General features: G+C 39.1%; 1 protein-coding gene across 1 annotated transcript in view; it reads left to right on the top strand.

Moving 5' to 3' along the window:
- The window catches only part of Ca8 (carbonic anhydrase VIII), an 88,777-nt gene that overhangs the window by 29,164 nt on the left and 46,157 nt on the right, over positions 1 to 13,456 (top strand). The window contains exon 4 of the mRNA XM_013009268.1: positions 8,623 to 8,721. Coding sequence (XP_012864722.1) covers positions 8,623 to 8,721 — 99 coding nt within the window. The remainder of the gene's footprint in view (positions 1 to 8,622; positions 8,722 to 13,456) is intronic.

Here is a 13,456-nt window from a genome sequence, read left to right as displayed (position 1 = left end):
AGGAATACCTGCTGAGCATCACAAGGCCATGGGTTCTCTCCCCAGCAGTGTAGAGAAAGAAAAAAAAGGCACAAGAATGTTTTAAGTTAATAGTGTTCTTCCTAATGCTTTGATGTGAGTGAATGCATTTTTTCTTAACTTCATAGGGCTCCATATAACCAAAGTTCATTATGGGATGCCAATGGAGTAGATTTTATATCCTTGCAATAGGAAATGGACTTCTGGGGACATTGTTCCATTTGGAGGCATCCTGCTCTGAGGATGTGAATTACAAAGCAGAGAAAGCTACATTCTGGTTCCAGTTTATGTATTTTCCATCTGACTTTTGTATAGTTGTTTATCCTCACTTCCTTCATTGGCCTATAAGGAGAATGACATTATACTTATCCTTATGAAACAGAGGGGTTGTAAAAGTTAATTATGTGATGTTGGGAATGTCATGCACTGAATTTCTCTTAGAAACTGGTGGTAGAAAACATTGTTATTAAACAAAATGTGGTATTCACTTGAGGTGCTTTCTAAAAGCAATTTTATTGACACATTAGGTATATTGGATATAAATGGTATAACAAGACAGTAATTATTCTGTTATTGTAGAAGCTTTGAAAGAAATATAAAAACAGGCTTTAAAATGGAAACAATAACTACAAAAGGAAGACATTTATTGTAAGACCCGACAAATGACAGGTAGAGTTTTGTTTTTACTTACTACTGTCTTCACTTGGTGACTCAAAGGCAAGTAACTTCTCCAAAGCTAGCTAGCTTCAGGAACTGCTTTACCCTCTGGAGGAAAGAGCTTACTCCACGGAACTCATTTTCTTTTAGCTCCTGAGTTAATGTATTTCCCATGAACTATCCTTGTGAACTGTACATTGAGTTCTCTGGACAAATTAGGAAAGAGACAAAAATGTCACTTGACTATGGCTAGAACTGCTGTGGAGCTAGAGCTCAGCATGAGAGGAAAGCCCCCCCCCCCCCCCCACCCCCGCCCCCCAGCAGATGTGTTTGTTACAGGCAATAGCCAGTATCTCATGGAGGATTCATTGATCTTAAGAGTAGATTAGATTGCAACAGAGGTTTAAAAAAATAAACAAAAATAAAGGGGGAGGATTAATGGAAGGAATGGAGAAAAGGGCTAGCTTTGTTCAAGGAAAACCCCTCTTTGTAAAAACCGGGAACAGGGAAGAGACATTTCCTGTAAATTAGACTCACACTTTAAATTCTCCTACTTAACTCTTCAAAACTCCATGAAACTAGAGAGTAGCAAGAGATCATTCACATCTGGAGTAGGTGAAGGAAATTTCATTTCTTTTGTCTGTATATTGTTTTTTCCTGACAACAGGGGCCACATATACCCCTTTTCTTGCTTGCTGTACTATACCTAAAACAGTCATACAATTTTCCCTGTTCTTAAAAGACTTTGGGTTGGGCTGGGGTGAGCATGAATGTTCAGTTGCCCAGTGGTTTTGCTTTTCTGCTTTTCCTTTCTACGTCATTTATTGGGTGGATTTCCCCCACCTCCAATTTATCATGTAAGCCAAAGCATAGTTTATGACTGATTTACTTTACACTCTGGCCCAAGGCTAAAATCACTAATCCCTTTCTGAATTTAGGTTGTACAGCACTGGAAATATTTTGCAATGATTTTTAAAAAACAAGTATCACTTATTCACCTTGCTATAGAAAACACGTTACAGATTTTTATCAGTGGGCATTGTTTCTAATTAACTTAATTGTTTACCCAGTTCCTTCCTGCTCTTGCTCTTTTCTCACTCTCTAGAGTCCTGATACACTAAAGCTCCACCTCAGTGGGTCTTACTGGAGTATAGGCCACAGCATTTGCAATGTTCTGTCATCTCCCTCCTCAGTGAGAGCCATAGGGCCGTTTCGTTCTCAGCCCTTTCTCTTCCAGAGCCCTACCTTCCCACCTCCAAATGAGAAGAATAAAAAGAAAGATGTCACTGAACTTCAAATGCATCAGGAAGGGAAGGTGCCAGAGTAGTTATTTGTTAGCAAATATATGTGTCTGCATTTGAAGCTAGGCCTATGAGAAATACAAAGCATAAGAAAATAGCATTTGTTTTAATGGCTTCAAAGTCTGGTAGGGCAAAGTAGAGGTAAGATAGAAATGTGACAGAACTGAAGGGTTAAGTGGCACCATAAATAAGTTTGAAGCACACTTTTGTTGTGTTTGCTGCTGAAGGTTGGCAATGAATGGGAAATACCTAGACCTAAAAGAAGTGCATAATTACTTATGATGTGGCAAACCTACTTAAAAATGGCTATTATGCTAAACCAAGTGCTGGTGGCTCATGCCTGTGATCCTAGGAGGCTGAGATCTAAGGATTGGAAGCCAGCCTGGGAAGACAAGTCCCTGAGTCTGTTATCTCCCAAAATCCAGCAGTGGAGCTGTGGCTCAAGTGGTAAAGAACTAGCCTTTGAGCAAAACAGCTCAAGGACAGTTCCCAGGTCTGAATTCAAGCATCAGGATAGGCGCGGGTGCATGTGTATGCGCGCACGCGCACGAACACACACACACACACACACACACACACACACACACACACACACACACTGACTATTATGTCTGAAAAAGTCCTTAATGTATAGGATATAAAGGGGACACTATATGGATCATGGAAAAATGGATTTCTGCTAGGCTCAAAGAAAACTAACAAGGAATGGATTTTCAAGTTGGACCTTGGCAGTTGAACAGGAGTTTACCCAGTCAACAAGGCTGGGAAAGCTGTTTCAGGATGAGAATAACATGAATGTGGGCAGGAATTCTGGGCTCCTCATAGTGCTTGGAAAAGGGCACTTGTGTTTTCTGGAGTTGGGAGGGCTCATCTCCAATCTGACAGTATATTGGAGATTAGTCTCTAGCTTTGTAAGTGGAATTGGCATCAAAGAAAAGCAAAGATGGAAAAAAAGGAGGGATATGAGAAATGTGCCAGGGGACAAATGAATAGACAGGATGAGTGATTCTAAATAGCCACTAGGTTGCTGAGAAGTGAAACTTGAGTAAAGAAATATTATTGGAGCAAAATCAGTAAAATGATGACACAATTATACGTTGAATATCCCTAATCCCAAATACTTGAGACCAGAAGTGTTTCAGATTTTGGGTATTAGAATATTTACATGTAACAATGAGATTTCATGAGGATGGAACACAGGTTTAAACAGGAGATTAATGTATATTTCCTACATATCTTACACACACATAGTTAAAAGGTGGTCATACAGATTTTAAATAATATGTGTGAAACTGTTTCATGGTGTGGCATTTACTTCTGTGATGTCATGCATTTACTACTGTGATGTCATGCTGTTACTCAAAATATTTTGGATTTTAGAGCATTTTGGATTTCATAGTTTTAGATTAGGGATACTCAACCTGTAATAGAACAATAGCAACAAAAATAAATCCTAAAGTGAAGTGTTCCCATGGAGGGTGCTGGTGAATTTGAATCAACACTAGCTTGGAAATAGTATCATTTTTGCTTGTTCATGTCCTGTAATATCTATATCTATCTCTCTCTCTATATATATCCTGTAATCCCTCCTGCTTTGAAATTATACAAGAACAACAGTAAGTAGGGCCAGAGCTCCTTGTTAAATTGATAAAGATGTCGTTAGCTATAGGTAAAGAGATAAAAATGTTTGAAATCTTACATAATCTGAGTCTTGAAATTAGAGCCATGCTAATCTCTATCCAACAGAAGAACAACAATCTCCAACAAAAACTGTGAATTACTAGATTTTAGTTTATAGTTAGAATTCATTTGAATTGTCAAGGGGAAAGCCCAGCTGTGGGATTTCCTTTCCCTTTTTCTGCCCAGTGGTTTTAGTTTGTTGATCTTCACAGGCCAAGTGTTCGTTTCTGCTCAGGTTTCCTAGGCACTGTCCCACAGATGCTGTATTTCTGAGGAGCTATGCCTTGATAGTGTTGCTCTCTAAAATTTCTACAGATTGCCAGTTTTAGGTTCTGTGCACCAAATCTCTCCTTTGTCATATCCTTTGCACATCTGCCAGTGTGCCTAGGTGGGGTAGCTCTTATAACTTTCTATATTTTTATAAATTAAAAAACAGAAAATAACAACTATTGAAGACACATCAAATTACATGTGTTTTTTACATCAAAATATACCTAAGTCTTAATAAAGACTTAATTTGACATTGGTGTGAAAACTAGTTTTGTGCAGAACAATGAACAGTTTTATTTGCCATTGGACAAAGCAGTTTATGAATACAATATGTCTTAATCAGTGTCACCCCTTTCAACATTCATCCATCCCTCCCCTACCCACTGCTTTACTGATCTGGGATAAGTTTAAAGGCTTTTTACAGAAATAGCCACTTGCTTCCTGTTTCCAGTTAAATTTGGACTTTATATAGGAAAAAAAATCACACTTTTTTGTTGGGCTTTGATTTCAGAAGTGTTTAGATCCCAGATTGTGTTACCGAATGAATATTGAGTCATTGTAGGAGGCAGAGATTGGGTAGAATGGCTGAGGACTGCTCTTCAGCTTTGCTTATGAGGCTGTGAGAAAGTGGAAGGAATAAAACTGAGCTGACAAAGTACAATAAATTGTTTTCAGGTTGATACACGTATTACATTGAGATTTTCTTTTCTTTTTTTTTTTTTGGGTCCGGTCGTGGGGCCTGAACTCTGGGCCTGGGCGCTGTCCCTCAGCTCTTCAGCTCAAGGCTAGCGCTCTACCACTTGAGCCACAGCGCCACTTCCGGCTTTTTTCTGTTTGCTTATGTGGTGCTGAGGAATCGAACCCAGGGTCTTGAGCATGCAAGGCAAGCGCTCTACCACTGAGCCACCTTCCCAGCCCCGAGATTTTCTTTACAGGGTGGAAAGGTGGGAGGTTAAACTCAGAGCCTTGCACTTGCTAGGCAATCACTGTACTGCTGGAGACATGTTTCTAGCCCCATAAATTCATATTTCATGTGTGGGGCTTGGGAGATGTTGTGTTGTCAAATGACATGGAGGTGCCAGGGAGGCCAAGGGAACTGGAAAAAAGTTGTCAAAGTTCAAATGCAATCCTGTTGAAGCTGTGAGTGGTTGGGACAAATTTAAAACTCCCGGAAAATCGAGAAATTTTTGTGTTTAGAAGTTTAGTGTAGCTGGGTACCGGTGGCTCATGCCTCGAATCCTAGCTACTCAGGAGGCTGAGATCTGAGGATTGCAGTTCAAAGCCAGCCCAGGCAGGAAAGTCCATGAGACTTATCTTACGGACTTTAACCACCAGAAAACCGGAAGTGGTGCTGTAGCTCAAGTGGTAGAGCACTTGGCTTGAGCTGAAGAGCTTAGGGACAGGGCCCAGGCCCAGAGTTCAAGCCCCATGACCGATAAAAAGAAAAGAAAAGAAAAAAACCCAAGCAGTTTAGTGTGACTTCTAATAGAATATAATTTCCAAGTATGTAGTGGGCTTTAAATAAATATGGAAAAGTGAATGATAAAGGAGATGGAAAAGATTCATGCAGTGTTTCATGTGCTGAGATACAAAGCTGATAGTGACAGTTTCTCACCTAGGGAGTTGGGCCTTGCAGACTACCCTTCCTAGAACGCTTGCTCCTTCAGCATCTCTGGGTCTGTAGTCAAACATCACATAATCCGTGAGATAAATCCTTGATTTTCCTAAACCTGCTTGGAGTCTGTGTCCTGTTATCTGATTTGTTTCTCTCCATAGTACTTTTATAGTAATTTCATGGTGTTTATGTGTATATCCATGCATGTGTGTATATATATCTATAATTATAGCTATATATATGGTAACATGCTACATATATATAAACATGAATAGACTTATTTTTTGAGTAATTTGTTTTTTTGTTCAGACAGGATCTGATTTTTCTGCCTAGCTGGCCTTGAGCTGCAGTCATCCTACCTACACTTTCTAACATAGCTAGGACTTCAGCAATTGGCCACTAAGCCTATCTCTCACTTCTTACCTGGACTGGCCTTAAACTATGATCCTTTCTATCTCTCTCCTGGATAGCTGGGATTACAGGTGTGAGGTATAATACCTGGCTGCTTCTGGGATGTTTGTGTGTTCCAGATAGTTTCAGGTACAGAGAATACATCAGTGAAAAAATATATAAACATCATTTTTTCTGTAATACTTTCGTTTTAGTGAAATATGTCAGTTGCTTTGATGAAGAGAAGGGAGGCATTTCAGGTTGCTAAAATCCATGTGTGATTGTTCAGATGATATTATATGGGCCAATGGCCATGCCAAAGAAGGAAGCATGTGACGAGCAGGCGCCGCCGTGCCCAGTGGTCCTCCAGGAGTTTGTTAGAGATCAGGATCAAAGGAATGTTGGCTCCTCTAGGATATGATCCTTGGCAGCTTAGGAATTGTGCAGTTCTAAAGGAATGTCAGAGAATTTTCTACTCTTTTGGTGGAAATTGTGATATATCATTTGAAATGTTTTGAATTTTACAGGTACTATTCATTCTGTAGAAATACTCAGGAAAGGGCAAGAACTATAAATCTGTGAAGTGCAAAGAGAGGTAACAGACTGAGATTTACTGCAGCTGCTAATATTTATTCATTTTTTAAAAAATAAATCTCACTACAGGAAAAATGTTACTGCAGAAACACACATTATCTTCCCTTTCTCCAGTGTCATGGGATGACAGTTGCAATTTTAATTTGGCATCCTCTCACCAGCACACGGAGGTATTACAGGACCATATAATGCTCCCCAGTATGCTTAATCATCAGGATTCTACCTGATCTCAGGTTGTGTTACTTTGTGTTCTGCTTTTCTTGTTCCAATTGTAACTCCAATAGAAGCATATATTGTCTTTACTCACATCAGAAATCAATCTTGAAATGTATTAGGCTATACCCAACAATAAACTCCTCCTAAAATCTGCTTGATATCTACAAAATGTTGATTTCCTAAACAGATATATTTATAAGCAACTTGGCATTATATTTACATTTGAATTTATCTAAAACATCCACCATTTGTAATAATTGTTTAGGAAACAAAACAGCTGTATCTTGCTTAATGAAAAGGGCATATTCTGAGAAGTGCATTAGTAGGGCATTCTGTTAGTGTATCAGCTCCTGAAATGTACTCACACTATGACAGCTGAGGTCAGCGACTCAACACTGCCTCCTCATACAGTCAAGAGACACAGAAAAACAAAAAAGAACAAAAGAGCAAGAAAAAAAAGACATAGCACTAGATGTTTGAGGCTGCTGGCTGCTGGTATAACAGAGCCCTGCCTTATAATAAACAGAAACAATAAGTAGCTTAGAATAGTAAATATGTAAATCAATAATGCATTTTTATCCTTACCAAGTGCTATGTGCTGTATAGTTTTATGTGACAGCTGGCCTAGTACTGTGTTTACAGCAGCACTAACAGAAATGTGAGGGCAAGTATGTTTCTAGGATGTTATGATAGCTAGGATGGGATAGAAATACCTGAGCTCTATAGTTTTCCAAGGACATGGTCATAGCTACCCTGTCCATTGTTAACTGTTATCTTGACAGTGTGCACAACTATATTTTCATTTCTAGCATTCATATTCATGCAGATTTGATGAGTGATTTGGGTGGCTAAGATGATGAAGGCATTGGGTATTGCAGCTTGTGTAGTTAGACACTTGTGACTGGATAAACCAGCAGGATGAGAACTGGGCTGACCCGAGAGACACGCCCAGGGTGGGGCATGGTGCAGACTTCCTTGCCTGATGCCAACTTCATATCTCTCCTCTGAATTCTTTGAAACTTTCGTCATTCATGATGATTCATTTTGGATTATGTCCAAGATGCAAGCTCTTGTTTTAAAAAAGTTTCCCCTATATCAACATGTGCTGTACTGAAATAAAGTGTATTGCCACATCAACATAGGTAAAATTTCCTATCTGAATTGTTGGGCCTTTTCTGGTTCACACCCACTGATGCCTTTTCCTGTTCCTAGTTGACCTTTCCTTAACCCACGCTGTTTTGGTACAAATTCTACCTCAGTCAAGGAAAATAATACTTTAACTTGTCATAGCATTAGAAAGGAACAGTACTCAGTGTTTCAGGTCATGAGTGTGTCAAAATCCAATTGCCTGGACTATCCTTTAAAATAACTTGGTGAGTATTGGGCTGCCTGTAGCCCTGGAGGAGCAGGAGAGCCATCCCAAAATTCAAGTCACCTTTAATTAGCACCAGAAGTACCTATATGTGGTTCGTGGAGAGTGTGCACAAGAGTAGTTCTTTGTGTAACTCTCTTGAGCAACAAGTGAGTTGAATCGGTTTGTGATGGTCTTGGAGTAACTTACAAAGCTTACATAAACAAGGAAGTACTTGTGGGAACAGCATGAGTGTATAGTTTTACAAAGCTTCTTGTTTTCAGAGTGGGCAGCCCTCCTTATCTTCATGTAGTTGAAGAGAGGGGAAATTGCTCCTTTCGAGGGGAAATGCTTTTGGTAAAATTCTATTATCTGTTTTACTTCTTTTTACTATTTGTTTAGCTCATCAAAATTCACTCCTCTCAGGGTGCTTTGATGATATAAAGGTTTGTGTGGTTGGATAGTTTTATATCCCTTGCATTATCTCCTCAGTAGGGTTAACACAGGATGCACTTTTCTGCACTCTACAGGGGGTAATGAGAATACTGTTGATAATGTCTTATGAATACTGCATATGTGGCACATGTGGTAAATATAGCACATGCCATATCATATTTAATCCATCACAGGTAGGTATTGCTAGGTTTGTTTTTCAGCTGCATAATCAAGAGGTATTAAATAAGTCACCCCAAGGTTACTTAGTAATGGCCAAGACTTGGACCAATTGTCATTCTCTTTCCTCTACACTAAATGCCTTCTCCTATATCTAATAAAAGGACTGATGTTTGAGTTAGACAATTGCAATTCAGAAAGTACAAGCCTCTGGGAACATTGCAGACACAGACAAAGTACCTTTGCAGGTGTAGTGAGAATTAGAATGAAATGTTACTTTTTGACATTTTCTAATAAATGCATTTCCACTGTAAAGTGTAATAGCTTGAGTATTGTAATTGGGTTTAAAAATTTATTACTAGTAATTGGGTTATTAGGTGATGTCTGAGGTATATGAAGTTGGAGTCTGTTGAAAATTGACAATGGTATTTCAAATAAAATAGTGTTGGATTTTAAATCCTAGTAAGATTGCTTTAGGCAGGTGCTGGTGGCTCACACTTGTAGTCCTAGATACTCAGGAGGCTGAGATCCCAGGATTGCAGTTCAAAGCCAGCCTGGGCAGGAAAGTTCCAGAGACTCTTATCTCCTTTAATAAACTACTTAGAAAAAGCCAGAATTGGTGCTGTGGCTCAAGTGGTAGAGTGTTAACTTGAGCACAAAAGGCTCAGGGACAATGCCCAGACCCTGAATTCAAACCCAGGATCTCCCCCCACCAAAAAAAAAAAAAAGTGCCACTAGCAATACTCATGGGACAATTTAACAAAGAGATCAGTCCAGAGATTTTGGTTAAAGGTGTTGGCTTTGGAATCAGGACTATCTAAGTAACTGTTGAAAACATGGGCATAGATAAAGAATGCCTTCCATGAGAAGGGAAGAGTTGGAAGATAGAACCTAGATAGAACCATTTTTTGAGAAGGGTCAGAAGGGAACCAATAAGAGGACCCAAGATGGAGAAGGAGGAGGAAATTAGGAGAGCCCATGGTTAGGGACAGTGGAGAGGGCAAGTGCTGCAAAGTGGCCAACTATGCAAGGCCAGGACTGCGTGACCTAGCAGGAGGCAGGCCTCTAGTGAATATGGTGAGAAGTTCACTAAAACAAGGTGATGAGAGACTGATTGCAATGGAATTTTGAGGAAACACCCAGAGAAGAGGTAGTGATGGGAATGCAGATGAGATTCTGAAGAAGTTTACTGTGTAGGAAAATAGTAGGAAAGCAGGTGAGGTTAAAAAATGTTTTGTTTTACATTTGAATTAAAGACAATCTACTCATGGTTAAATGTGCTGAGATGGAACTTACAAAGAAGGAGACATCAGGTCAAAGGCCTAGAAGAGAAAGAATAGATGGGACAAAGACCCTTGCATGGCTCAAGCAATGGAATGGAGCTGAGCATGGGCAGAAGTTTGGGAGGAAAGAATGAAAGAGGCAGTGACAATATTAGCAATGTGTATGAGCCTAGCTGAAGGGCTTTGGAAGCTGGACTTAGGAATGGCTTCAGCAGACACTGAGGTACCTTGGGAACTGAGATACCTTGGAACATCTGCATTCTTCCAGTTTTCACAACTCTCTTGGTCCTTATTACAGACATTGAAATTGTGACTGATGGAGGTGGCCAGGCTTTCTGTAGTAGAAAGCATCCTTAATTATTTTTAAATTTTAAGAAAACAGTTTTCTGACAAGCATCATGGGAAAATAATGCTCATGAACATAACAAAGCACACTTTTTTCTTTCACTAAGCAGGCTCTGGATGTTACAAGCCTATCTACATTCCCGTCACTTCCTGCCTCAATACAAATTCAGTTCAAGGCAGCACACGCTTACTGTATACTGTAGGAACTTTGCAGAGTATTGTAATGGCCTTGCATGATGAGTAGCTAGTCTCATTATGGCTGAGGCTGTGCCCAGCTAGTTTTCCCAGGAGCTGGTAGTAAGAATGTTTACTCACTGCAGACATGCTGTTAGCATTTGGCATAATCTTCCTGGGTCACTGGTATGTCTTGGGTTGCATTTTCTCCATTTTTTCTGTTTGTTGTTGTTGTTATTGTGTGTACGTCTTCTTGTTGTTGTTTCTACAGAGAATTTTGTCATTTGTCCATGCTTCAGATGAACATGTTCTTTATGAATTCTTCCCAGCTTAATCTTCTTTGATATTCTCTCTATGGAATAAGGTACATAGCGAGGAGCTGAAGGGACAGAATAGATGTCCAAAGCCTGGCTCTCACTTGGTCATGTGACCCTGGGAAGGTTACTTTCTTTTTTTTTTGTACTTTCTTTTAATTGTAAAAATACTGTATGGAAGTATTACAGTTACATGAGCAAGGTAATGAGTACACGTCCTATCAAGCATTGTTGCCTCCTCCTTTGTTTTCCCCCTACCATCCCTTCCCTCCCACCTCCACAACTACATACACCCCACCCCCAGCGAAAGTTGTAAAGTTCATTTTCAATATAGTGCCTTGTACATCTCATTGTTGCAATGGGTCAACCTGTATCCCTATTTAAGCATATTGTTTTTTTTTTCCCTCCCCTCCCCAAAGTAGAGAGTGTATATACAAGATGCAGGGCACCGACATCAAATACAGTGAAAACAGGGGTTAGACCATGGGGGAGGAACATACAAAGAAACAAAAAAAAATCACTTGGTACATTATAAATGCATTAGAAACAATAGTTTATTTTCTGTGGTTTTCTTCCCTTGATAAAATGGAGTGGTGGTGATTTTCTTCGTCTGTTTTGTGTTGCTATAAGAATATCTGAGATTGGCTAATTTACAAAGGAAAGGGATTCATTTAGATAACGGTTCTGGAGGCTGGGAGGCTGAAGAGAATGGCATTGGCACTGGCACCTAATGAGTGCTGCCCGCTGTGGTGTAAGATGGAGAACAGCCGTGCAAGTGGGCATGTGTGAAAAAGCCAAGTTCACAAGGCAGCCTCATTTGATGATAAGCTAGTCTTTTAGAACGAATCCAATCTTTGGAGACCAAGAATACACTGCAAGGAATATTAATCCTTCTTACAGATCAAATCATCTTTTATAGGCCTCACCTTCTAATAGCCAGCACAAGGCATTCAAATTTCAACCCGAGTTTTAGAGGAGACAAACCAATGGTAGTTATAGAATCTACCATTACAAAAGATGCTTTGTTTTCACAATACTTGGAATCAAACCCAGGGCTTTGGACATACTGAGCAAGCACTGTACTCTTGAGAAGCACTCTTGGCCTACTATAGAGATGTTAATGAGAGTTGAATGAAGTCATATTTGTAACAAACAGGCCCCTGGAAGAAAATGTGATGTCAGTACTCCTTAAATCCATACACACTCTCAGCATCTTCCATCACTTTTGTTGTATGCTTATTCCCCTAAACCATCTTTGCTTTCTATTTGGTTATAGCATTATATTTTTATTTGTGCATAAACCTGTATTCTTTATAAAAAGATTTGGGCTTTATGATTCTAGTGTCAAACACTAAAGCCTCAGATCCTGCTTGTGCACCATACATGTTTAGAAGATGTTGCCACTATTTCACAATTGTGTCTATCAAGTGCAGCTCACATTTAGGGGTAAAAAGGAGGTCGACAGACATAATTCAGTGGTTCACCATACATTATTAACAGATTTAATTTATAAATGACTTACATTACACAACACTAAGACCCTTTGATAGCCTCTTTAGAAAGTAATAATAATAAAGGGAAAAATAGACAATTCAAGATATAGCAATTGGTTTGCAGCCATACCTTACATTTCTGATTTTTTTTAAGAAAGTGAGAAATAGGACATTTAATGGAAAATGAAGACACCTGTGTTGAATAATCGGTTTTAATTGTTTCTAATCTTACATTAAATATTAAATATTTGAAGGAGATGCAGTTTCCTTTCTTTGAGTTACATAACCTCACCCACAGGATTTTGAGTCTTTTGTAATGGATTTGCTGAAGGAAGCATTGTCCTTGGAAGAAAAGGCCACTAGTGCTATGATGTGGTATTCCTAGAAAAGCAGTAATATTAAGTAAACAAAAGGCAATTAATCAGCATTCACAAAGAAATTGCTCTGCTTAGACAATCTTTTTTCCTATAAAGTACATAAACTCAGTGCTTTTAAAATTGAAGATCCTATATTCAAAAAACACTACAGATACTGTTTGCTATTAATATATTAATGGATGAAGTGGTACTGAAGCACTCTATTTCTCTTTTACCTATGTAAGACAATACATAATTAAGTTTAGATAAGCATAACAGGTGGGTGACAGAATTTCAAATCAATTCACTTTACATGCTTTGTCACCATTATTTCTGTCTATACCTTGGATATCTTTCTGTGAGTAATAGCTGTGTAATACACTGACAGTGACATCTTAAAGTGCAGCTCCAAAAGATAATATGTACTAAATCTCCATTTATCTACAGGCGAATGGGCTGCATCAATGCAATTAAGAGCATATCGGGAAAGAAATGCTGTTTCTTTGTTAACTATTTCTTTTCAGTGAGTTAACAGTCTAATTTGTTAAACATGTCACTTCTGATTTCTTTTCCTTTTCTTATTCCAAAGTTTGGTATTTCTTTCTTTTGATCGCCAGTATTCTAAAGATAATTGAGACATAGCTCCTCCTCCTCCTCCTCCTCCTCTTCTCTTCTCCTCCTCTTCCTCCTCCTCCTCCTCCCTTCCTCCTCCTCCTCCTCCTCCTCCTCTTCTTCTTCTTCTTCTTCTTCTTCTTCTTCTTCTTCTTCTTCTTCTTCTTCTTCTTCT

The sequence above is a fragment of the Dipodomys ordii genome, unplaced genomic scaffold (assembly GCF_000151885.1).
Source record: "Dipodomys ordii isolate 6190 unplaced genomic scaffold, Dord_2.0 Scaffold9, whole genome shotgun sequence".
NCBI classification, from domain to species: Eukaryota; Metazoa; Chordata; class Mammalia; order Rodentia; family Heteromyidae; genus Dipodomys; species Dipodomys ordii.
This window is presented reverse-complemented; position numbering and strand designations above follow the sequence as displayed.